The following is a 27540-nucleotide window of genomic DNA, read 5'->3' as shown; positions in this document are numbered from 1 at the left end:
ATTATCAAAACCAAACCATTCCTTTTATCAATACATCTATTGTATTTACCAATTTCGTTTACAAGAAAAAATATAATTCTACTAAATATAATTCTTGATTTAAGAATAGACGCTAAAGCGTTTTCAAAGCGACAGTGAAATTAATAAAAAGCATGTTCTACAAATTTATGTATATTTATATAATAGCAAATCGTATATTTAAAATATATTTACATTAAGACTAAGTAAATATTATGCACCCGGTACAATTGTAAAAAAATATTTTTCATATAAGTTTATCACATTAAAACCTTACTATTATAATGTAAATACAACTTTTGTTTTTCTGAAAAATATGTACTATAAATGCAAGCGCTTTTATTACAAATGTATACCAAAATAATAATGATTATAGCATTAAATTCGGTACAATTTCGTATTTATTACGCGGTTCCGTGAACTGTAAAGGTTCCGAAACAAAAAGAATTTTACATTAAAATTTACAATTTTCATATCGAATAAATCGCTCCCTCCACAACGCTCCCCCTACACAAATCACTTTATAAGCGATTTGTGAAAAAAATAATTCGTCAATTATACATTTGATCATTTGGAAGACTCGACACATTTACATGTAAATAATGTAAAATTGTGAATGTATTATTTGTTAAAATATCACGATTTTTATAATAAGCGAAAAGCAAAACATTAAAAAAAAATTACCAAAGAAATAATCACTATCACTATTGCACGCTTCTATTATTTATAAAATCCAAGGATACGTATATATTATAGTCAATATTGGATATTATAAGAAATTGTCTTAATATTAATGTTACCCATCTCTCTATCAGCCCATGGACGTCCACTGCTGGACATAGGCCTCCCCCAAGCCTCGCCACAAAGACCGGTCCTGCGCTGCCTGCATCCAGCGGATCCCCGCGAACCTCAATACCCATCACTAGATTATTTTTGACGTTTTCGATAAATTAAAGAACTTGACAGTGTGCGGTCAAAATCTAAAAGTGTTCCGAAATAATCGTAAAACTTTAAGATAATAGACAGATGCTGGCGATGTTAAGAAAACGGTAGAACGGGAACCTTAATGGTTAGTATTGGCCAATATTCAGCTTCTTTGTGAGAATGTTTTTTTTTTTTTTTTATTGCTTAGATGAGTGGACGAGCTCACAGCCCACCTGGTGTTAAGTGGTTACTGGAGCCCATAGACATCTACGACGTAAATGCGCCACCCACCTTGAGATATAAGTTCTAAGGTCTCAGTATAATTACAACGGCTACCCCACCCTTCAAACCGAAACGCATTACTGCTTCACGGCAGAAATAGACAGGGTGGTGGTACCTACCCGTGCGGACTCACAAGAGGTCCTGCCACCAGTAAAATTTGTCATAGATTGTCATAGATAAACATTTATAAGACTTAGCCTCTGAGAGTATGAGACAGCATACTTATGAAGGTTTATTGAAAAAAATCAACTAAAGTTAGTCGAAGATAAATCACCTAAAATTTATAAAATGACATTTATTCAAACTGGTTTTCTAAAAAAGTAACTGTTTCAATAATTCAAATTAAATAAGTAAACGATGAACACATATCTCTTTATCAATTTGACTTGTTTGTACAGCGGTCAAATAAAAAATGTTATGGACTATTTATTATCGGCCCAATAACATTTTTCATGCTCATTGTAGTTGTGAATCCGGGTAACCGGATTTATATATAAACGTACGTGTCTGAACACAATTAATCATTAAAACACTAACACTAATAAAAATAACTAATAAAAATTTTAACGGCAGACAGCGGCTTCGCTCTGCCCCTTGCATTGCTGAAGTCCATGGGCGACGGTAACCACTCACCATCAGATGGGCCGTATGCTTGTCAGCCTACAAGATCAATAAAAAGAGAAATTCGTATCAGCCATAAAAGATCTGTAGATATCAAGAAAATATACAATTAACAAAACATATACGAAATAAAATCTTTAAAAGATCATGAGTAATGTTTAAAATTCGTAAAACCTCTCGAAGAAACTAAATCATTAGTTACTTACACAATATGAATCTTAGAAAATCATTGATTCGCATCAAAAATGTATATAGTACATATTTAAGTTTTTTTCCTTTTGAGAACTTTCATAAATCTTCTGCCCAGATTCTTCATCCTTTCGACGCCGTCGCTGGCCTGGCTGTAGTCGCCACTCCAGGACAAGTTATCTTCGCTCCTGGCCGAGTTCGAGTCGTGACCGTTTGGGACGATGCTGTGGTCGGAGGTCCGGAAGAAGTGGCTCTCCGACCTGAACTCGGTGGCCAAGTTGTTTGAGTTGGTCAAGTTGTTTGAGTTGGTCAACTCGACTATGTTTAATGCGGAACGACTGGACGTGGCGCCGTCTAGCCTGAAACTTGATATAACTTATTTATTTCCCTGGAATATACATCGACGCACTCAAAAAACAGCTGGAGCAAATGAAAGGATCGGTTCACAGCCCAAGTGTAGTTTGTCGATTACCACTGTTTACTCTATCTACAAAAGGACACATTATTTAAAATATTTAATAATAATAATTAATAATTACCCATTACAATAGTACATTGTGCACCAAGGGAGAAAAGTAGGACATTTCCTTCCGCGTGTAAAATTCACGGGATGAGATTTCCTACTTTATTCACGCGGTGCACATACTATTTTTTCTCCTACCAGGCCGAAAGTTCGTGGAGTAGCGAGCTGAGGTCCAGGGGCGAAGCCCTGGTGGGGTCCAGGGGCAAAGCCCTGGCAGGGGCATAAAAAAACAATTTAACTGTTTTGTAATTTTTAAATAAACTACTACCAATTGAATAAGACTGTTTGATGAACTCATCTTTGTTTAATACTTCACTATGAAATTTTATTGCCTTTTGTTTATTTAACTTTTACATTAAACACAATATTGCAAATTACCCGAGCACAACAATGGCGGAGAATTTTAGGTGCGTGAGAGCAGACGTAGACACTAACGCGCATGCGCACTTATACCCAGGGAGGAAAAGTTACACTTTCTTCTCCGTACAGCGAGAGGAAAAGTTACTTTCTTCCGTGCACAGCGGGAGGGAAAGTTAGACTTTCTTCCCTGTACAGCAGGAGGAAAACCGAACTTTCGGCGTAGGTAGGAGAAAAAAGTTATGATTGTAATAACTCTTTAGTTCTTAGATACTAAAGTTTTGTCTATTTTGCAGGTTCAAAAAGCCCAAATAACAGGTAAAGTTTCTGTGTCTGAGCTGCTGCACTAACAAAAGCAATAAGGTTCTCCTTCCTTACCTGGGAACGATTCTGTGTTGTCTCAGTGACTGTTTGAGTTTGTCCCAGAAGTTGAAAGTGGCTGATGTCGTGTACTTCAAGTTGGTGTAGTACTTGAGATGAACAGGTAACTCACAATGTTGGTACACTATAGGTATCAACTTGTGTTCGAAGACACGATTCCTTGATTCTGAAAGGAATTCTATGTAGTTAAGAATTTTCAAGTAATATGATTGTGTTCCTAAAACACAGGGAGACGCTGCACTCTAACTTATAATGTATAAGGTCTTAATTGCATAAAAGTAAAGAGTATCCTACCCTTCAAAATGCAAAAATATTATTTATAACTTTTTTGGGTTATTAAATAAATAAATTAATAAATTGCATTGAATACAGTTTTGAAGTGATCACATAGCTATATTTTTCAACATAACAGTTTTATTACAATAGTTTCAACATTACAGTGTTAAGAATCAACAGTATATCTAGTCTTCGTTTTTTTTAAATGGCACTCTGTATATTGCAAAATGTTCACAGCAAAAATTACTCTTGGTAATTCGTATTTAAATATAATTTCTAAAAACCAATATATATAAAAAAAAAAAATACGGTCATCTTCTGGTCACAATTTAATTGCTGATTTACCCTTGTGATGCGAAATCCTCGATTCGTCACTAAAATATCTTAAAATTGAAATACATTAGGCCTGTAACTGTTGTTTTCAATTTTGCTTAACTTTTCCTCATTATATGGCATAGATTGATGACTTATAATGAAAACTACTCAAAGAATTGATCTCTTTCAATTTGAAGGATAGAAAAAGTGAATCTAATATCAATTGACCTATCAATGCGTTGAGTTGACATATCAATTCTAAAATTGATATATGATGTATGATTCTTCTTCTTGCTTCGGTTTCCTCAATACTGAGGGTCGTGACCATGATGTATGATATCAATTCTAAAATTGATATGTCAGCTACAAAATACAACACTAATGTTGTATGTTTTAGAATATCTAATACATATATGAAAATACCTGTTCCTTACCGATACTAATAGCCTGTGCATAATCCCGATAGAACGTATTGGCCGGACTTCTTAGAAAGGCCGGTGAGTAGACTAATATGATATACTGGCACCGCTGCGAGATCAGCTGAGCCACAGGAGCATATTCTGTAGAGTGGCTAGGCAATAACTTCTCTTTAGTGCATATCTGGACCAATGTGAACAAGATTAATTTAAGAATGGATATAACTCACACAGATTAGAAATGAAAATTGTTTGAAACAATTGCCGTTTCCTCAATCTTCCTCTTCCCGTCAAAGGTAATTTCAACTTAAGACCCTGTGTCTCAATGTGGGTATACACAATCTGACGTCTATTGTTTTTAGTAGCATTTAATAACAGCTTAATATGAGTCACCCATCCACAACAATAAAAATGTAATGTTTCCCATGAGAAAAAGTTTCCTTTTGTGATCAAACTGCTACAGTTAACCAATCTTTAAAAAGAAAAGAAATTATTATAATCTAACCTGAAACATTCCTCCGAGTCTATTAATCATTTCCTCGACAAATTCCCTGTCCTCATCAGCATACAGAACAAACGCATCATAATGCTGCTCATAGCCTTCATCATCATCAATCGTTATAGGAACATACACATCTTCATTGGAGATTATATCATTGTGTTTAATTGCAACTTGTCCTCCTTCAAATGCTGGCTGATTTACTAAAAAATGAAGTGAATTGCAGTTAGTATAATTTAAAGTTTTTTTTTCATAAAAATGATTGCAGGAAAGTAGAACAATAATCAGTTTACAATTTCATTCTTGCCTCAATAATTTTATCCTTGTTTTCCGCTTTTAATCTAGAAACTGTAATAAACTTACCAGTTAATTCTCCTCTGCTTATATGTTTCCTCAGATCATCTATCACATCATCATGTACATCAAATCTGTCCAAACGCTGCAGAAATTCTAGAAGTCGGCCAACAGTCGGAGACCCGTTTCTTTGCCATATCTCTAGTACTTTATCAGTCTTATTGCTACATTGGTGGATGGAACCAGCTTCCTGTGATGATATTCCAACCAGCGACGCTAAGCCGCGCCAGTCTCTTAAATTTTTATCTTTTAATCAATTTATGAATATAACAACCTAACAGGTTCAATGGCATAAACCACATTGCAACTTTACCCAGATAACTACAACCTACATGTTTTAAAATGTATGGAAAATTTTCTAAACGAAATTAAAGTTTGCAACTTTCTAATTCTTTACAAAGCACTCATAGTTATAAAATACAATAGTTATAAAAATAAAGACTTTAAAGCCTTCTTCCTTAGAAGCATATTTGATTTATTATGAAAAAAATATATAAAATTATAAATTACTTTATCATTTTAGAGACCTTAATTCATGTTGATTACATCTTGTTTGTCCAGTGTTGTAACAATAATTAGCTGCCGTATATTTTCTTTTGTCATTTGAATACATAAGCATAAACAATATAACTGAAGGGTCGGTGCTCGTTACAAAATATTTAATATAATCATAATTACCTTGGCAGCTTATCAGGTCCATCGCTAGGTATAATTTTTTTAGTATTCAACAGGCACGATAACATTTGTCTTGTTTTATATGGAATCATTAATAACGGCAGATTGTTTATATCAGAGTCGCTGGCCATTTTCAACTGCATTTTGCACTATTTCATTTATATATTTCTATTTCACTTCCGTTTTGGAAGTTCAGCACTGGCAAAACACTTGGTAAATGCAATATTTACGGAGAAAATTGCAAAAAAACATTCACAGAATATTCACATCGCATGACGTATGATCACTTAAATAAATGAATGACAGAAATAGAATGTTGCCATATTCAGCAAAAATTCTTCATTTCTAATTTAATATTTTTTAACGAAAACTCAGATTTTATTCACCCAGAAATAGTACATTGTGCACCATGGGAACATGGGAAAAAGTAGGACATTTGCTGCCACGTGTAAAATTGCAAACACGCGGCATGAGATGTCCTACTTTTTTCCCGCGGTGCACATACTATTTTTTCTCCTACTAAGCCGAAAGTTCGTGGAGTACCGAGCCGGGGTCCAGGGGCGAAGCCCTGGCAGGGGGTAAGGGAGCGGAGCCCCCTCATACTCATAAAAAACAATTTATCTGTTTTTTAATTTTTAAATAAACTACTACTAATTGAATAAGAACTAGGCGTAGGTAGGAGAAAAATTATATTTACCAGTTCCAGCCCTAGGATTGCGGCAGCGATCTAAAGTTTCTTCACGAATAAAAGTTATTCCTACTGGTATGATATAGAGCCGACGAAGAGGGCAAACTGAGTCTGCAGTGACCGGGAAATGTCATTAAAGCTAAGACTGGATAGAAGCCGAACGAGGACAAACCCATACAAGTCTCTGGCTATAATCGAGAGCGAGACAGAAGGAATGAGTTCCCTTTTTTCAAATCTCGTGAAAAGTGCACGAGAATGTCTGGCATGCCCATGTTGTACTGTTTGTAAATAGGTAATGTTTTTTTTTATAGATTTAAGTTTCTAATATTTTTGCTCACGTATTTGCTTCGTATTTGATCGGCGGTAATATGTGTCCATAGAGGCCCCTTGTCAAGTGATCTTCAGACTTCTATTTTGAACAATAAAATAAAGAGAAAACAGATATTCAAGACTTTATTGTCATTCACAAGTTCATTCCCGTGTCGTTAATGTACATTTTGGAGGTATACAAAAAATTACTTTATTTTTCTTACAAAATTAGTTTACTAAAATTTAATACATGGTTAATAAAAAAAAGTGAAATATAGAATGAAAACAGGGCAGTTGCCAAAGTTTTGGCTTTACTGGAATTTGTTTAGAAATGTCCTAGTATGTGCCTTCTAACCTTTTTAAGTTTTTGTACACTATCTATATTATTACTTATTGAAAATATTGCGATACTACCTATTGCTACTTGAATTAGATTATTTTTCTAGGAGGGAGGGATTACTTATGGCCCGGAGACCTTTCCAGGTTCAGCGGGACAGGTGGGCGAGCAGCCAGGAGGGGTGGCATTTCCTAACAGCCGCCCGAGCGCCTCCGGAAGAGACCCACGGCTCCAAGCTGCTTCATGAATGCTACCGAATCGGAATTGCGACCAACTGAGAAAAAGCGGCAAGAAACTCAACAGTCGGTTGAATTAGGGTGCAGTAGCAGCCCGGGTCTGAGCGTAGTATGCTACGCGGACGACACTTTGGTCGTGGCCCGGGGGAGGGACTTGCGAGAGTCTGTCCGTCTTTCCTGCGCGGGGGTGGCCTTCGTCATCGGCAGGATCCGACGGTTGGGTCTGGAGGTGGCGCTTGATAAATCCCAGGCCCTGTTGTTTCACGGGGCCCGGAGAGCGCCGCCTCAGGGGGCCCACCTCGTGATCGGAGGCGTTCGCGTCGAGATCGAGGCAACCGGGTTGCGGTACCTCGGTCTCGTACTGGACGGTCGTTGGAGCTTTCGCGCTCACTTTGAAAGATTAGGTCCCCGACTGATGGCGGCCGCCGGCTCGCTGAGTCGGCTGTTGCCGAACGTCGGGAGGCCTGACGTGGTGGTGCGCCGCCTCTACACAGGGGTGGTGCGGTCGATGGCACTGTACGGGGCTCCAGTGTGGTGCCACGCCCTGACCCGCGACAACGTTGCGGCGTTGCAACGTCCGCAGCGCGCGATTGCGGTCAGGGCGGTTCGTGGATACCGCACCGTCTCGTTCGAGGCGGCGTGCGTGCTAGCTGGGACGCCTCCCTGGGACCTGGAAGCGGAGGCGCTCGCTGCGGATTACGCGTGGCGATGCGATCTCCGCTCCAGGGGGGAGCCGCGTCCTGGCGCGGCGGAAGTTCGAGCGCGGAAGCTTCGATCTCGGCGTGCCGTGCACGAGGCGTGGTCTCGCCGCCTGGCGGACCCCGCCTACGGGCGACGGACCGTCGAGGCAATCCGCCCGGTCCTCTCGGACTGGGTGAATCGCGACCGAGAACGTCTCACCTTCCGAACGACGCAGGTGCTCACGGGACACGGCTGTTTCGGTCGCTACCTACACCTCGTCGCCCGGAGGGAGCCGACGCCGAAGTGCCACCACTGCAGTGGCTGCAACGAGGACACGGCGGAGCACACGCTCGCGTACTGCACCGCTTTCGCGGAGCAGCGCCGCGTCCTCGTTGCAAAAATAGGACCGGACTTGTCGCTTCCGACCGTCGTGGCTAAGATGCTCGGCAGCGACGAGTCCTGGCAGGCGATGCTCGACTTCTGCGAGTCCACCATCTCGCAGAAGGAGGCGGCGGAACGGGAGAGGGAGAGCTCTTCTTCCCTCTCGGCGCCGTGCCGCCGCCATCGAGCCGGGGATCGGAGAAGGGCGTTTGTCCAGCTCCAGCCCCTATGAGGAGGCAGTCTCCTCCCGGTGATGGTCACGGGGCGACCTAAGGGGGTTGAGGCTGCGCCGCACGCTACCGTCACTCTAGCGCGCTGGCACCAGGAGGACGGGACGGCGCGTCGGCGGCTGCGGACTGCGATGCGGTCCGCATTTTCGTCGTCGCTGTCGTCACCGAACATACTGTTGAAGAGCAACCCGGTCGGCGGTGTATCGCCTTCCGACCTGGCAGGCTGGTTCTGGCCCAGCGGGGTATCCCGGAACACCAGCGGCACCGCCCGGGCGGCCTGGTAGGGCCGCCGTACCGCGGAGACCGACGTCGTTGGTCGTCGACTATCGCCTCGACGACCCGTCGGTCGGGCGTCCTCGGGGTGGCGCCGCGTGTCTGGTTGTAGTGTTGACCGCGGGAACCCCCCTACTCTGTCCAGGTTCTGACCCCGGACGGAGATCGGACGTCGGGTGTAAGAGTGCAGGGGAGTCGTTTAGTGGGTGGGCCCTAAAATCCTTGGGCCCGCGATCTGCTCTCAACACCTGCAGATCGTTAAGTCTCACATACCCCGCGCGCCCCCTAGGCGCGGGGACCTCGTAGGAGGTTCGGCCCTCTACCCGAAAAAAAAAGGGTGCAGTAGCAGTAGGCACACATACATGTAAAATCTATTTGAATCTAACAATTGATTTCGATACTTGCTGCTACAATGTGTCCAAGACACACATAACAACTTAGGAGCATAAGGTGCAGATCTGTCGTAGACATTATTATTGTGTATACATGTATAATATTAATGACAAATTGAACTCGCCCATGCACATCGACATTTCTAATATATGTTTGAGCAGCTGGTCAAGCCATGTTACCAAAGATCTCTTAAGAATTTTTTAAAGAATATTTCTAACAACCAGATAAAACAAGTCATACATATTATGTTTTACGTGCGGGTAAATAATACGCGTTTTGTTTAGTATTAAAGACATTAAAATATTTTAAGGTACTTGTATAATAAATATTCACGGTCTTATTCGTAATGGCAGAGAAAGAGACATTAAGAATCAAGCTGCTTTCGCTACGCTATACTATAGTGCCATATATTATAGCAGCGTATACTTAGCCAATAATACCTATATAGTACAGTGTGAACGTGTCCTTAACAATGTATGGTGCGCGATATATTTGTGCTATGAGCTATATACTATATGCTATATGTTATAGCGTGGTCTGAAAGAAGCTTAACACTTTTTGATAGTTTTCTTACATCAACCTTATAAATCTCTGCTAACTAATTACGAATAAGACCGTAAACATAAGACAACGTATGATTATGCCTAACAAGAAGTTAATAAATAATGTATATTTCTTCATAAAACATAGGGAATATGGATAGATGAAGGATTAATCTAATTTGCTTACAATTGTGTCGCATTGAATCATACGAGTAGCTGTCCTTTTTATGTACTCCTTCCTTACCGCCATTTTCATTTTTATTTTTTATTGCTTAGGAACGGGACGAGCTCACAAGACTACCTGGTTCTGGGCGCGCTTTATATTTCATGAAGAAAGAATAATAGTATTTTGTACTATTTTTCTTATAAAGTCGAAGGAAAGAGACCGCGCGGCCGATCACTTAGCCGCTGGTGTGATCAAATAACCACACTAACTGGGTTGCCAGTCGCAACTGCCATTCAAGTGAGGACCGGACGGGGTGGAAACAGCTCACGGGATACGCCACGGCCAAGTTTCAGGGACACGACCTTCAGTAATGAAGAAAGCGACGAAGAAGAAAGTACTATTTTGTTGTCTAAAAAATAATGACGATAATAAATACCAGTATATTATTATCATCATTTTGAGTGTCAAATTAATTAAATGACATTGCTTTATCATCCAGTGCAGGGTCAAGTCACACATCTTGTAAAAATTTATATTTAAAAAAATCTTATATTTAAAAAAAAAAGACGTGCCCGCTGAGTTTCTTGCCAGTTCTGAGGACGGAGGCTAGTTTTTGTGAATTGGCGGTAGTTCTTTTTGACGCTCAACAAGTACGTACTTTCATTTATGTTGAATAATAAAAAAAAAAGATATTGATTTGATTTTGAAGTCCAGTAAGCAAATACACAAACAAGATATTGAATGAATAGAAATCGTGATTATTGAAATGTTTTACGATTTTAAAGCTGTAATGAAATTTCACCGAATAATATTAGGGAACTTAAAAGTAATGAAGAAATTAGTTCTTTTACATTGTGTGTTTTATTTAATTTCGAACCATAAATGACATTGTTTGTACGAGTATGTCACATTACATGCAATCATAAATCACATTCGAAACACATCATAACACGTTTTCCTTATAACGAATAACTTGTTAATCAATCAACACTCAACAGTGACACAAGTTAAAATTTTTGTTCGCTTACCCTCTGAAATTGTCTTGTGCCTTAAAATTTAAGTAGAGAAAAAAAAAGCAGTCTTTAAATAAAATAAAAAGTTATTACAACACTTATTAGAAATATACTTACTAGTAAGCTCTTTATTAATGGAATGTTAATGTCGCCACAACTTGTAGACACAAAATTAAATTAATGACTTCAACGTGAATAATACCGTATGCACAAAATACTTTCAAATTCAGGTTACAGTCCAAAACAGTTTTGGATTCAATATAATAATAAAACACGACTGTGAGCCGATCTAAACTTTTTTTTTGTAGTTGACTAATGCAATTTTAGACGTGAATAATTCAGTAATTATAGAGAAAAATATATACTACGTCGAATGGTTGATAAAAACAGAAGATTATGTCCAAATATCCTTTCAAATCAATGACACTACGGTTCGTTTAAGATCAATATGGAATTTATAGATTTATAAATGATTAAAATCTTCAGAAAAATATTATCTTTAATACCTCAAATAGATTAGCACGAACCGCCTTAAGCAACGACCACTGGTAGATTTAGTGACGACAGCGTAGGTACAATGCTCACTAAAGCGGGACTGGGAAACTCCTGATAAACATGTTTACAGCGATGGAGAGGATTACGTATTAGTAAATAGTAAAGTACGGTGTACTTAGTGTGAGTTTTTTAACTTGTCGACCGCGTAAAAGTTAACTCAAATTTGTACGGAGTTGGCACAGCGCCCCTAGCGGCAAAGGAAGGCAAGCTAGAACCTGGTAGAAACTATATATGTAGTCACATTTGTAATATATAATATATATATTTTGAAATTATTCACATACTGTGTCCAAAATTATCTCTTTCTCAAACTCAAAGTACATACGGCAATGTTCACTAAGTTGATTAAAAATATAACATATAATATTTAAGATTAGTCTTCGATATTCGGCAGAACAGCTTTCTTACTATTATATTATATTTCATAAAAGATAATAACAATTTTATTACTTCTTATTTTTCCTTTCATGCATATTTACATTCCAATTTACATTAAGTATTTTCGTATTAATTGTGCTTCACAAACATTCAGTTTACACACAACCTATTATGTAAATATTAAATTTCCAGACAGTATTCTAGTATTAAAAGGATAATAAATTACGCAACGAAATTACAAACTCAAAGCAAAAAAAAAATTACAGTTAGTATTAATTTCTATTGAACGACGATAATGTATTTTAATGACTTTAGTCGGGATCAGCGGTTGGGAAACTTTTTTAATTATTAACCCTAAAATATTTTTGTGTAAGTTGATATTACCCCGTGGCGAAGAACAAAAAAAAATCCAATTGGCTTCTTTTTAGCATCTTTCATATTATAGCCCCCATAATAATTTGAAATCGCAACGATTCTAAAGAAGTTTCAGTTCAATATATACTTTTTACTCACAAAAATTTCATTTTTACCCACCAAAATTTCATTTTACCCCATTTGGGGTAATTTACCCCGGTTCCCCGACCGCTGGTCTAGGTCATAAGGTACCGAAACTTTTAATAATCGCGAATCAATATCAATAATCCAAACAGTTAACCTTATCAATAAAATAAATTATTAAAAAGAACATTAATCCTTAAATAAATATACCAAACAAAAAAATATAAAATTATGTGAACAGAATAAATATTCAGTAAATTATGAATAAGGTTATGAATATATTAATCTGACAAAAGTTAGTGGCAAGATATTTGCTTTTATTAATAATTTAAAGAGTTTGCAACATTGCATTAACTCATTAATAAATTATATATTTATATATTGTTTAATATATAAGAAGGCAAGATAAAATGATTAGCAAAATTTGTTTTTAGAGCTGAATCAGACAGCGCTTCTGCTGACTATAATAACTGACTTGTGAATCAACATTTATATTGTGAAATAATGTCATTTAAAAATAATAAACATAATTCCAGTAGTTAATAGATATTAAAATTAACGCTAGATTTGAGAAAAACTGCTTTTTATTTGTTATTTGTAAAAAGAGCGCTTTTATTAAGGGGCCATCCATAAATAACGTCACACGAAATCCCCCCCTCCCCTTGTCCAGGTTGTCACATTTTTATAACCCCTCCCTGATGTGACGTCACACATTTTTTCAATTTATGCATAAATTTAGCTATTTTCATTTTTTTACTTATTTTTAATCTTTTTATTTATAATCTAATAAAATCAAGATACAGTTCAATATTTCAGATAACCGAAAAAACAAACGACTACATAGTTCGAAAGCAATAAACCACTAATTATGTTAATTAAAGATAAAAAAAACTTAATTATCTAGTGTCCATGGACTTTGGAATCACTCTTTTATATTCTCTATTACCGGTATATCAGGCATTTCATTTTCGTTCTGAATTTGAACATCAGGAACATCCTTAGTGACGTTGCATGAGAGATAATCTCATAGCGAGAATGCTAAATTATTAATAACTATAATTCAAGTTTGTAGATTTTTAAAGTTTTTTATTCACATCTAAGCTTCGCGTTTTAATATTTTAAATTTTAACATGGGACGTCAAAAAACTATTGACCCCCATGCCCCTTGTCACACTATATCACATTTCGGTGATACCCCCCCTCCCCATCAACGTGTGACGTAATTTATGGATGACCCCTAAGAGAGCTATTTCTCGACATTCATTACTACTATTGTGTGGTGAAAATAAATTCATTTATCTTATTCGTCCATCATGATAGTCAAAAGATTTTTTTTAACGATATTATAGCTAATTTCACATTCATAATACTTAGTCGTTTTTAGTGTTGCAATATTTAAAAATACCTATAATAACGTACAACCTATATTTTCCCAAGCAATATATAAAATCTAATAAAAAAAAGAAGTAAAATGTTACATATTTTGCTAAATACAAAATTACATACTGATATGGTAATTTGATATTGTAAGAATTCCTAATTTTTATTGCTTCGTAGACAAACGAGCGTACAGACCACCTGATGGTGAGCGGTCATCCCATAGACACAGCCCACTGAGATTCTCGCCGGATGTTCTCAGTGGGTCGCGTTTCCGATCCGATGGTAGATTCTGCGATGCACTGCTCTTGCTAGGGTCAGTGTTAGCATCACTCCGGTTTGAGCCCCGAGAGCTCACCTACTAGCTAAGGTTACGCAGAAATAATCAGCTATCAGCTTAGGTAGGAAAAAAAAGCGTGGTCAACCAAGCCGCTACATCCTACCGAGGACTCTTAAGCGGCAGGCCCTAACTTAATAGGTTATATTAAGTTAAATGTCGCGGTATTACGAAGTAAGTACTTACATCAATATCGCTGACAATAATGCATGGAAAATTCGTAAAGAGAATTATGTGATAAAAACGTAATAACGTAAATTACCCCTTATCTACGTAGCACGTTCACGCTACGTTATTCTAGTTTTCATATGAACAACCTCAGCTGACTACCCTAGTCCACAATGATAACTATAATGCGATGTTGCTCAAGGGCGGATCCAGGGGGGGGGGGGTTAATGGGGGTCATGACCCCCCCCCCCTGAGCTGGTTCCAGGACCTAGGTGGACCACATATTGAACATAATGATTTTAGGACCACGGTTATGGAATATAAATAAGCAGCCTCATTCCGGGCGTGATAGTGCTTCTCTGGATGTCTTCAAGAGAAGATGACAATATGTACGTGTATATGTACAAGTTATTATGTGTTAAGTTTTTCAAGTGTACAATAAAGAATAAATATTTTTAAGTACAGTACTTGCGTACATTAATAAAATACCTACTTTTTACTTGTATCTATTGTTATCAAAATTAAATTATAAGTTCTTGACTTGACCATGACTATGTGACCCCCTCCTGGCACCAAAGCTGGATCCGCCCTTGATGTTGCTATTTTTAACACCCCCACCCCCTTGTATCAAATGGGAGAAGTTATCAACTAGATTTTATAAATCTATCGTACTGTCGCATTTGGTCATCTTAAGAACCTATGTAAATTTAATATACATAATATTTACAAAATTTTCATAAATTAAACATAAATAGGCTCACAAAGTTTCTTAACATTGTGTTATAGAGTGTGGCCCGGGTCTCCGCGAGTTATTAAAATCCATCAAGATCGCATTGGTGCCATTAAATTAACTACTAAACAGCGACGTGCAAGTTGCGGTAAAAGCTCTGCCGACTATGTCCTAATCTAAAGGCACTACAAGCAAATGTGACGAGATACGTATTTTCCACACGTTAATGTCAAAATTTTCACATGGTATCATCAGTCTTACACAGTTTTCTTTGCAATCCGTTGTAATACGTTCATTAACTTGATGAATTATTTAATTAATTAATTGACGAATTGTTAACAAAATGAATCGAATTACACGATTTTGACAACTTCACCATAACACAAATCGGCAACTTTTATGGCTAACATCTCAAATTCGATAAATACCTATCATTTAGAAAAAGTTACTACCAGGTGATACAATTTCATACTTAGTGTGAAAAAAAAATACACTCAAAAGGTATTGGATATTATGTAAAATATATCTAACAGAACAATTATGTATCCTTATTAAAATTTTGGGATATTTTCATATAACACTAGCGACCGGAATAACAAATTGATTGCAATATTTTAGATATATTACTTTTAATTCTGAAGTACATATTCTGACGAACTGATGATCTGAGGTTAATGGCAAAATTAATCGGTACCATCTTTAAAGAGCATATTTCTTCAGAAGCAGCCTGCCTAATATCCTACCTTTTTCTTATTGCTTAGATGGGTGGACGAGCTCACAGCCTACCTGGTGTTAAGCGGTTACTGGAGCCCATAGACATCTACAACGTAAATGCGCCTCCCACAGTGACATATAAGTTCCAAGGTCTCAAGTACAGTTACAACGGCTGCCCCACCCTTCAAACCGAAACGCATTACTGCTTCACGGCAGAAATAGGCAGGGCGGTGGTACCTACCCGTGCGGACTCAGAAGAGGTTCTAGCACCACTAATATATACCTGCATCTACCCACGACGGGACTACAAGGCTACTTATTATCAACAATACTAAATACTTTGTGTTTATAGTAGACAGTAATAGTACTAGTATACTCGTAGTACTCAATCAGTGTGCTTAGTGCGAATTTTTTTAATTTGTCGATAGCGTAAAGGTTAACTCTAATTTGTATGGAGTTGGAACGCTTGCCTGCGTTTGCCGCTAGGGGCGCTGTTCCAACTGCATACAAACTTGAGTTAACTTTTACGATATCGAGAACGTTACAAAACTCGCACTAAGCACAGATTATTGTGTATACTATAAATTTCTTTGCTACTGCATTCACCATGCAGATCAATTTATTCCAACTAAAATGAAATAATTATTTTTACATTAACTACTACTCCAGTCTAAGCTCTTTTGAGAAAAAAAAAACATGGAAAGTCATTGATGATTTTGGAGTTAATTTTGACGATATCCGAGATTCTGAACGTATCAGAACTTCGACAATTTTGAAAGGCATTCGCGAAATTAACGACTAAGTTAAAACTACAAAGGTACGCGCGTGCATCGATCGATCGCCCTCTACCGTACACTTTTGGCAACAACGCTTAAGTCTTCACTCACGCAATTTGGTCACTGCAAAACTATTCGTTAACACGAGGCAAGAAGGTTTTATAAAAGTGTTTTTATTAAACTGATTTTATAAGAATTCGCACCTTTAGAATTGGAAGTGGCTTAATCAAAAAATCTTATTTTTTGATAAACTCAAAAAAATGAAGAATTGTAACTTTTTTGTTTTTCGATTTTAATACTTTAAGGTATGCGGATGATTTAAAAGAGACGGAAAGAGTACCTTTGTCCTTTTCTGAACTAAAAGAGACAGTCTAATTTTATAAACTGTTAGAGTTCATGTCTAGTGGTTCGAAGTATAAAACTCGTTTTCTTAAAATTGTTTAGTTAAGCTACTTCAACTCTAAAGGTGCGATATATAATGCGGTCATCAAAATGTAGCTTAATAGCGACATAAATTATTTTTGCCACGCTAATAGATTTGGGAACCGGTGTCCATGCTATTCGTGTAACGTAAAGCCTAAAATTCCTTTTAAAAAGTTCAGTGTCACTCAAATATTAGACTACATAACCGCAGCGACGGAAGGTAGATATATATTATCAAGACATATAAGTTTCACAGTAAAAAAAATTATATTTAGGACACTTTTTTCGTTTGACAACTATATGTTTATTCGAAATGAGATCATGAATGATCATGATCATGAATGATCATGATCATGAATGCTTCATCAAGAATTTGGTTTGTCGAGTCGAGCCATTATATTTTCAAATCGCAAATGTTGCTAATTTAAAATATTTTGTTAACACCTGTAACCTGGCAACATTTTTTTGTTATTCTACTGTTGTTCACTTCTAATATTTACTAAATAAAATTAATGGTAAATTATTAATGTCGAATACTGTTAATAAATATGAATGGAATGCTACATTTTGATATGATAAAACTTAATACTAAAACCCAGACCGAATATTTATTGGCAATATATAAGTGCTTAATAAATAGTTAAATTAAATTAAATTATATCATTCCATGTCTTTGAAACCGCCTTTTATTGTTATCGCACATTGAGTCTTACAAAAATATTGATTTTTGGGTATACCGTCTGTACACCCTAATTTGACTTGTCACGGCCTCTCACATAACCTCAGACCTGAAAGAGCCCTTATTGTTGAGGCTTTAAAGTCGAGAATCATTGAGTCTCGCCGCTCAAACAGACAAGGTCACCACAAAATTCTCCAGAGAACTACCCACATTTCAGTTATGTGCCGCTCTTTTACCTTGCATGTATCCCTCCCATCTTTTGGCCGTGTTCAGTAGTATAGGATCATCGTCCAATCCGGCTAAAAGGTAAAGCTGGTTAACGTGGGTGGCGTGGTAGTCCCACCTGGCTATATTGGGGCTGACTCCCAACGTGAAATGCCTCAGGTCGTAGAAGCTTCCGCTGCCGGTGTCGAACAGTGGTAACAGAGTTTTGAGTGACGTCATTCCATCGTCAAACATCTTCTTGGCTAGAGACATGGAGTTCTCACCTTCAATGACGTGCAGGTCGTAGAGACCGAGGAGCGTGTAGATGAAGCCGTTTAGAACGAAAAGCGGAGGCTTCGTTGGGTATTCTTCGTACCTAAAATTTATGGTATTATTATATACTTTTGTATTGGCAATACAGAACCATCATTATTTTCATTCGGGACTTTTTGGCGGGAACGCGAGGAGTGAAGTTGTGTGATTTGTTTTATTTCGTCTATTTAGTGTTTCTTCCGGTTCAAATGTGTAATAACGGTGGTTTATTAATTGTTTAATATCTGTGAAAGTGCACAAATGTGGGAAAATGAAACAAAAGCCGCTGGACGTAACTTCTCGGGATCCTCCAAAAAGTACACTGAAAAAATCTCAGTAAATGACCACCATTTTACTAAGATTATATTCCATCCCATATCATCTCATTTCATTTAATTTCATCCCAGTTGATTAATGTCTCAAATTAATCATCTTCATTTCATTTCACTCCACATTATCATTTTTCATAAAAATAAGAATGAAAACTAAAATAAGATATGGCTTAAAGGTCTTAGTTACAAGGTCATAAAATCCCTTAAAAAAATTTTTTTGATTCGTGAAAGAGTAGATAGTATACTTTTTGGCGGGAACGCAAGGAACGAAATTTATGTTATTTCAGTATTTCTTCAGATTTAAATTTGCGATAGTAGTGGCTCTTAACTGTTTGGGATCTGTGATAGCGCGCGAGTATAGTATTGCAGACGTCATTTTTTTTAAATGAATCAGTGTACCGGTTCTCCATCCTATATTGTAGTAGTACATGTACAATAAACCTTATTACAATAGGTAAACGTTCAAAATTACCAAACAAACTTGTCCATCCACAGGGCCTTGACTCCGCCGGCGTGGCTGGGCACGTCCAGCACGTAGAGCGCGCGGCGCGCGGCCTGCAGGTACGTGACGTCACCGCTGCGGGAGTACGCGCGCGCCAGCACCGAGATGGCGTGGCCCTGGCTCATCGCGGAGTACCTGTACCCGAGCGAACCCAGGGTCAACAAGCCGCTGTTTATACGCTGCACTAATCACGTAAATTAATACGTACACAGACGGACAGATTATTTCTGCCGTGAAGCAGTAATGCGTTTCGGTTTGAAGGATGGGGCTGCCGTTGTAATTATACTTGAGACCTTAGAACTTATATCTCAAGGTGGGTGGCGCATTTACGTTGTGGATGTCTATGGCCTCCAGTAACCACTTAACACCAGGTGGGTTGTGAGCTCGTCCACCCATCTAAGCAATAAAAAAAAAGATAAGTCCTCCTACCGGCCACACAATAAGGTCTTCATATATTTATTTTATTTTTTAAATCAAATGACGAGTGAATGAGGCAAATGTAGATATTACAAACACGAACAGAGAAACAAAACAATTCGGCACGCGTCAGCCGTAAGAGGCCCTGCGTTCGCGGGCAGTCGATTAAGTCACGGAAGCTTTGAAATGTGATCAGATGATATATGAAGTCGAGCTGGTTAGACGATGTGTACTGACCAGCCGGGCGCGAGGTCGGCGACCCCGGCGGCCACCCGGCGGCGCGCCGGCACGGGCCAGCCGCCGCGCCCGCGCTGCGCCCGCACCAGCCAGCTCGCCGCCGCGTAGAACTGCGCCATGTGCTCGCTGGACGACACCGTCACGTTGTCCAGCCCGCCCGTGCCGCTCAGTATTACACTTGATATCTGTACAAACATTATCACGTCCTTACGGATCCATCAGATCCAATAACCTTTGCATTAGACGTATTCAGCTCTAACACTAGGAGTAAGCTTAAGAACCCCGGTAAACGTACTCGTCAAATTCGACAAAGAGGTCGGCGTGCAACCTAAGCCATGCATCAGCCCGCTGAGTTTCTCGCCGGATCTTCTCAGTGGGTCGCGATTCCGATCCGGTAGTAGATTCATTCGCGAAGCAATTGCTCTTGGGTTGTTACGTCTCCTTCGGAGGCACTCGGGCAGTTTTTAACAAATCCCACTCCTCCTGTCTTTGCTCGCCCACCTGTCCTGGTGAAGCTGGAAAGGCCTCCGGGCCACCAGTAATCTTTCAATCATAAATAAAACAAACATCATTCGAATAATTCCTCTTCAATAACGTTTTTTTTACACAGAAGATACATTTCACAGCGTGCCGGGACTAAAGTAACGAGGACACTGTTTTTATGATTTTTGAAGATGATATAAATAAACCACATTTATCCGAAAGTTTTGTAAATTGCATGGAATACACCTCACTTCAGCATAAAATGGACCATTTTTATTTTTACCTTAAATTTATTCCTAGGAGACCTCCGTTTGGGTCTATCCTGTAAGATCCAACCCTTCTGCATGTCGATTATGAGATCTCTCGTTATCTTCCTCCATTTCTGTTCCACGCCGATGCCGTAGTAAATGTGATCATCCTGGAACGAAAAGAACACATTATTTTTTACTGTCTCGTGTAACCATTAGAGCCAGATGTTTTTCAACAAAATGTCGGAAAGATGAAATACATTTAACTCTGTGCCCAAATTAGACCAGCGTTGCTTCTGATAGGGACTAATGGAGACAGCTGAAGGAGATCCATGCCTGAAGGCACATCTTACCAAGAAACATTCTTATTGAAATACTTCAACTATTGTTACATTTTAAGTAATGTACTACTCTTTAATGAATTGATCTTGATTGAACCATGCATTGCACTTAGAGAATAGTTAGTTTTTCCAATAAACAAACTCTTTAAGTTTAAAGCCTAAATACTTTTATAACTTACTTGAGCATAAATAAGCTGTGTACTCGCAACATAGTGGAGATAAACGGTTTCCTTCTTTTCCTTATTCTGCAGTACAACTGTCATCGAGGAGTTGGGCTTCATCATCACATCGGCACTCAGCACGAAATCCTGACTAATGTTCACTTTCAGCCACACTTGACTCGACACGTGGTCTGACGTAGAAAACCTCAGAATATTCGTTTGTGATTCTGAGTCGTACTCCCTGACCATAAAGGCATCTTTGCTGACGATCCAATTCTCTATATGTTTCTCGCCATCATCGATGATCCTCCGTCTCGGTTCGGCTTCGGTCAGGAACTTACTGTAGTGGGCCAGACCGAACTGGGCTATTTGGGTGGGGTAAAAGAAACCCTTGGGGTCCCATTGAGTAGAGATCGGCACTCCTTCGATCCCGCTGATGCATTTCACTCTGTCACGTACTTCAACGTTGTAGTTCTCAAACGTGGTGAATGTGCCGCGCGGGTCGTATTTCTTCTTAGGATGGTATATCTTGCCGTAACTGTGCGACCATTCGAATTTTTCAACGCCGTCCGTTGTAGTTATCTTACCGTATATCTGTGAATGATTTTTTTTTATTGATAAAAGTGGCTGTTTTGTTTATTTCATAGACAACAAAACTCTATTCGTCCACTATGATGATGATGATGATGGCTTTAGTTTGAAATGTTTAATTTTTTTTTATTGCTTAGATGAGTGGACGAGCTCATAGCTCACCTGGTGTTAAGTGGTTACTGGAGCCCATAGACATCCACAACGTAAATGCGCCACCCACCTTGAGATATAAGTTCTAAGGTCTCAAGTACAGTTACAACCGATGCCCCACCCTTCAAACCGAAACGCATTACTACTTCACGGCAGAAATAGGCAGGGTGGTGGTATTCACCCGCGCGAACTCACAAGAGATCCTACCACCAGTAATTACGCAAATTATAATTTTGCGGGTTTCATTTTTATTACACGATGTTATTCCTTTACCGTGGAAGTCAATCGTGAACGTTTGAGTACGTATTTCATTAGAAAAATTGTTACCTGCCTGAGATTCGAGCGCCGGTGCATCGCTCAACACGAATGCACCGAACGTCTTATCCATTAGGCCACGATGACTTCTAATATGTCGGCCCCGCTTTGCGGAAAACATTAGTATGGATGTACCCAGCCGTCTGGGATTGGGATTAGATTGGATAATAATATGTCAAAACACCAGTAAAATTAGGGGTGGGCATTTCATTAGGGCTATAGGTACCTCTAACATCATGCTCTTCTAACTTCATAACTGAACACAATTGTAGATACTACAGTAAAACACTTTCAATGGGCAGAGCTCTCGGCAACCCTATTCAATATAAATTGATATTTTTATTGTTTTTTATTTTGCTCTACACATACTATATAACAATATTTTGTAGTGTTATTGGTAATGTTCTTCTCAGATCAACTGCAAATGTGTATCAATATAAGCATTTAGATTGGTATGTTCTCTACTTGAGGTCGAAACAGATAAAGAAAATAGAATTTTTGTAGGTTTATCTCACCTCAAAATACTTATGTACAAGTGAGAAAGGCACGTATACGTCGTCTCTCTCGCCATCCCGCCGACATGACACTGAATACTCTCCGTTGATTATGCATTCAATGTCATCTGCACCGTCACCATGCTCAGACAGAACTGAACCTACTGATAATGATTACAGAATAGAAATTAGTTTTCTTTCTGATGATATTTATAACTTAATATTGGATTGATTGGTAATGGCTTTGGCAGTGTGTATTTATTATATGAATGTCGCAATATACATTTTAACATAACATACATACATATTAACATTTACCAATGATAACTTGTGTAATCATGCAAAATTTGTTGTCCTTAGATAATTTTCCTCAATTCTGTTAAAGAATTTGAGTATCAACAAAAGCACTCAGAGTTTAATTAGCCTCCTATGTTTTTTTTTTATTGCTTAGATGTGTGGACGAGCTCACAGCCCACCTGGTGTTAAGTGGTTACTGGAGCCCATAGACATCTACAACGTAAATGCGCCACCCACCTTGAGATATAAGTTCTAAGGTCTCAATTATAGTTACAACGGCTGCCCCACCCTTCAAACTGAAACTCATTACTGCTTCACGGCAGAAATAGGCAGGGCGGTGGTACCTACCCGCGTGGACTCATAAGAGGTCCTACCACCAGTAAAGTATACGTTTGCTCATTACAAAATAATTCTTAGATAAAAACTTTTATTAACTAACAATAACTTACAAGGTCTTCTAGAGAAATCACCACAGTGTCCCCAGAATAGAGTGAAGAGCAGTACTGCGACGCAGAGAGCGCCCAGAACTGTCTTCATGTTCATACGCACCAGCATCATGCCTGCCACCTAAAACCAATTCATTATTATAAAATAAAGTTTTCCTACAGGTATGTAAATTTTATTTAGTGATATTGAATTTAAATTGGTACTCAATTGGAATAAATGTGACTAAACAATTAATACCATATTAACTTCTTTTATTAACATTATTATATATTAATATTATACTGTAATTACAGTTATACCAATTATCTGCTTTGATCTGCCTTTCAGAAAATCAAGAATTAAATAAAGATTTTAATAAAAGACTAGCTGTACCCGTCTGCTTCGCTGGGCATTTAAGATTAACATTATTATTTCTCACCCCCATAAAGATTCTCATCATTGACGCCCCCGCAACTCATGTAGGGAGTCCAACGCTCATATAAATACTAGCCCACCCATTAAGTTCATGTATTTTCTACATGGATACCAAGTTTCAAGTCAATCGGATGCATGGTTCAGTAATTAAAATGGAACATCTGTAAAAACCACTGTAGGTTTATATATTACTATAGATTAAAGAACAAAAGATTGTTTCAAAGTAATGAAACCTCACAGGGGCAACAGGTTATTACAACAATTACTTGTTGTAATAACCTGTTGGCTCTGGTGACCCCTTACCTGATGGGATGTGCCATAAGGTGTTCTATTATATAATTCTAAAGAAACTCCACTTCCACGCATATAATAGAAAAAAAACCTCTTTTTTTAAAGAAAAAATTATAATTCTTTAGACAAACTACAACTGTAAAATATATTTTAGTAAGTCTAAAAATAGCAACCAAATCAGGTACCCAGGCCCTTACAGGGCGTGGGCGTAAGTTACATTAACATTAATAATTAAAATGAAACTAAAACTACGAGACCAACCAATTAAACTCAAAAATAATGTGTTCTAATTTTAATAATAAATATAAAAGTTAATACAAAATTTAATCCTTCTTACTTTGTATCAAAAAATGATTTTCCATCCGTCCGATCGTTGCATCAAATGCACACTCTAAACAACATCACTTCCACATCTCGAATATACAACCAATGAATAATGTACACTCTGTGGCTGTGTTTTTAAATTAATATTTACATTTACAAAGTTTTAGGACAAGCACGAAAGCACCTACTCTCAGCTGACTTTTGACAACTGACATTCAGTTTTCGTTTCGTACACAAGACAGGCAAAAGAAACATTACTCATACAGCAAATATTTTCAACAAAACTCCCTGTTGAATGAAAAGTGAAATAAATGGAAATAATGTTGGAAATCAATTTGGATTCAGTGAGATGAGGTAATACAACATACAACGTAGGCGATGGATGAGATGTAATGAAATAATCTTTAAGTAAAATAGTAAGAATTACTGAAACTCTAATAGACTTGTTGGAACATGCCTTCATCAAAATAATTACATTTTCTTCTGACAAGTTTATTTATTAATTTCTCGAACTCAGATTGAAAAAGCTCCTTGATGTTAAATAATTAGCGAAGCTATTAGATATTACAACGTGTAAAACGGTCCAAACCGGAATGCTTTACTGATTTGCAGTCAATGTAGGCAGGACGATGATATCCACCTGTGCGGGTTTATAGTACGCACGACTAGCTGTTAATACTGGTTGGCGATCGCAGTAGAAAACGTGGTAGAATGGTGGCAGAACACACAGGGAACACCGATTCTCAGTCTCAAATGAATCACAGTCGCCCGGAATTAATCGGTTTTTATTTTCTATACACTTGAGTAAAGCTAATTAGTTCAAAAGTTTAATAGTGTTATTCTAATTTTAACTACAACTAAACAATATAATATACTAGCGACCCGCCCTCGCTTCGCTTCGGAAACATTAAAACACACATCAAACCAAAAAAAATAAAATAAAAAATAAATAAAAAAAAGTAGCCTATGTTCATCAGGGACAATGTCGGCTTCTAATGGAAAAAGAATTTTTCAAATCGGTCCAGTAGTTTCGGAGCCTATTCGAAACAAACAAACAAACAAATCTTTCCTCTTTATAATATTAGTATAGATGGGGTGGTGCCATTGTCAATGGCGCCGATTGAAAATAATTTATTCAGAAAAAATTCTAAGTATTTTGGAACTCCATAATGTATTTTTAACTAAATAAAATACAATTACTCAATGACATCGAGAAAAGCCTGAATGCTAAGTTTCTGACCCGAACCCTAAATTACTCATAACTCAATTATTTGCATGAAATAGTATCAACAACAGATTATATTAGGAGATTATTAAGTTAAAAACTGTAGAAAATCACTATTAAGTCAATGTCATACAAAAACGCGAGGCAGACACGAAGCGTTATTTTCTAGACAGTAATAAGGCTTCCAAAGACAAATCGGTTTATCTCTAATGCGATATAGGTATCCAAGCACAGTAAACACACGCCCAATCTGATTTATGGTACGCCTAACTGTTAGACAATTAGGTATTGTTTTATATTCATTGTCGTATCTTTGTTTTTAATTGTATTTTTGGTAGACAAGTAGATCTTCTATAAGATTTTTTTGTCAATTTAAGAGACGTAGTCTTAGTTTGTGAGGTAAAATTTCAATTTATTGTATAATGCAAATGAAAATTCGACCTCGCGTCTTGAGGTAGATAGGAGCACCATCATTTTCATCTTGTTAAATGACATGCTGACCGTTGACACTATGCTCGTCTGCCTACAAAGACAATAAAAAAATATTTTTTATATCGACATGAAATAAATACATTATTTAAAATTTTCATAGCACTCGAGGAAACTATATCCGGTTAAATCCAATTAATATAGAATTCGTGATGGAGTAGTTAGTCGGTGATGCGATCATAGATGGAATAATGCTATCAATACATTAATACAATAAATGAGATAAAAATATCCTATAATAGAGTACCACATTTTATTGGAATCGATTCTTCAATAAACTTGAGACATCAAATTCATATCTCAAGGAGTAACGCGCTCTTATCTCTGTGGACTCAAAAAATCGGACAGATAGAAACGTCCGTTCATAATACAAACATAGGATATTAAAAGTATACAGATTCACAAACAAACAAACGAGGACAACAGTAAAATGGGCTGTCTTAATGTTAAAGAGCGATCTTTTGAGACTACCCTTCTAATTTTCAAAAATAATATTCAAATACAACCTAGTTTTATCTAAACTCAATCAAATGTTCCTTCGAAGTAAATCGCAAGCTTAAATTGTTTCCAACTTACAAACAATAATCCGAATTCTGAGCGTCGCTCCGTCACTAATCCAATATTAGTTGAACGCAGTGTACTCAGCATTAGGCGACAGTTCGTTAGCACCCGACCCAGGTTCGACGAGCTCTGTCTGCGTTCTATCGTCCTCCCCGGGACAAGGACCTCACAAAGTGACCTTAAATGTTGAGGCTATTTTTATATCGAGTCTGGTCAATGCACGTTTAAACATAAATCTTAAGTCAAATAAAGAGACGTAGCAGACATTTTTTTTGTTACTGCATAGATTGGTGGACGAGCTCACAGCCCACTTGGCGTTAAGTGGTTATCGGAGCCTATAGACATCCACAATGTAAATGCCACCACCCACCTTGATATGAGTTCTAAAGTCTAAGTTTAGCTACAACGACTGCCCCACCCTTCAAACCGAAACGCATTACTTCTTCACGGCAGAAATAGGCAGGGTGGTGGCATCTACCCGTGCGGACTCACAAGAGGTCCTACCACCAGTAAAAAACAAGTTGGTACAAATACTAACTTTTGTGTCGCATTCAACTTGACTTATAAGCTTATCATGTAAGCGCTACTACCTAGCTGCGTTCAATGGACTACTATGAATGAAAATTTAACGAGTTGTATTATTTATATGAATGTCTCGTAATCGCGCTGTTTGTACTTAAACATTGACGAAATGTACGCAACTATCTGAAAACTAATTAAGTATTGTATTCGTGTACGGAGCTATTATTATAAATATTAATGTGAATTCTGTACCGAGCAGAACATCTTGGACGCGAAGGCTTTGAACTAAGCTATCGGGTCCGTTATCTAGGGGACATTATCTAAATAGTGCAATCAGCGTATGTAGCGGCGGGTAGGGTGGCGGGCGGGGGCAGCGTCGAGGAGGTCAGTGTGTCAGGGCGGATGCAGCGGCGGGCGGGCGGCGCAGGCGTGGCGCGCACATCGATCGTCGCCCACGCGCGCACCGCCG

General features: G+C 38.0%; 2 protein-coding genes across 3 annotated transcripts; both read right to left on the bottom strand.

The window, feature by feature from the left end:
- Positions 1-18: 18 nt before the first annotated feature.
- On the bottom strand, positions 19-6345 carry LOC114251951 (myeloid differentiation primary response protein MyD88). Of its 2 annotated transcripts, none has more exons than XM_028186399.2 (6): positions 5834-6345; positions 5165-5388; positions 4808-5004; positions 4321-4486; positions 3293-3461; positions 19-2399 (listed from the first exon to the last, which is right to left on the bottom strand). In XM_028186399.2, the coding sequence occupies exons 1-6, from the start codon at positions 5971-5973 to the stop codon at positions 2108-2110; spliced, it is 1188 nt and encodes a 395-aa protein (XP_028042200.2). In that variant the 5' UTR covers positions 5974-6345; the 3' UTR covers positions 19-2107. The 2 variants fall into 2 exon arrangements, with proteins under 2 accessions (XP_028042200.2, XP_028042201.2); XM_028186400.2 differs by having other exon boundaries at positions 19-2393; positions 5834-6141.
- Positions 6346-6953: 608 nt separating this feature from the next.
- Positions 6954-24491, bottom strand: Hsepi (D-glucuronyl C5-epimerase). Its single transcript, XM_028186401.2, has 8 exons — positions 24288-24491; positions 23248-23365; positions 22523-22665; positions 20970-21545; positions 20485-20619; positions 19719-19903; positions 19035-19199; positions 6954-18294 (listed from the first exon to the last, which is right to left on the bottom strand). The coding sequence occupies exons 2-8, from the start codon at positions 23354-23356 to the stop codon at positions 17928-17930; spliced, it is 1680 nt and encodes a 559-aa protein (XP_028042202.2). The 5' UTR covers positions 23357-23365; positions 24288-24491; the 3' UTR covers positions 6954-17927.
- Between the last annotated feature and the right edge of the window lie 3049 nt (positions 24492-27540).

The sequence above is a fragment of the Bombyx mandarina genome, chromosome 10 (assembly GCF_030267445.1).
Source record: "Bombyx mandarina strain Sakado chromosome 10, ASM3026744v2".
NCBI lineage: Eukaryota > Metazoa > Arthropoda > Insecta > Lepidoptera > Bombycidae > Bombyx > Bombyx mandarina.
Note: the sequence above shows the minus strand (reverse complement) of the source record. Positions and strands in the feature narration are given on the sequence as shown.

Excerpts from the sequence above, each read along its gene's own strand:
- LOC114251951 (XM_028186399.2), bottom strand. The coding sequence starts at position 5,973 with ATGCAGTTGAAAATGGCCAGCGACTCTGATATAAACAATCTGCCGTTA. Across the intron at positions 3,462-4,320 it reads TGCACAGGCTATTAGTATCG|AATCAAGGAATCGTGTCTTC; the intron begins GTAAGGAACAGG and ends AATTCCTTTCAG. Across the intron at positions 2,400-3,292 it reads CAACACAGAATCGTTCCCAG|TTTCAGGCTAGACGGCGCCA; the intron begins GTAAGGAAGGAG and ends AGTTATATCAAG.
- Hsepi (XM_028186401.2), bottom strand. The coding sequence starts at position 23,356 with ATGATGCTGGTGCGTATGAACATGAAGACAGTTCTGGGCGCTCTCTGC. Across the intron at positions 20,620-20,969 it reads CACAGCTTATTTATGCTCAA|GATGATCACATTTACTACGG; the intron begins GTAAGTTATAAA and ends TTTTCGTTCCAG. Across the intron at positions 19,200-19,718 it reads GCCGACCTCGCGCCCGGCTG|GTACTCCGCGATGAGCCAGG; the intron begins GTCAGTACACAT and ends GCTCGGGTACAG.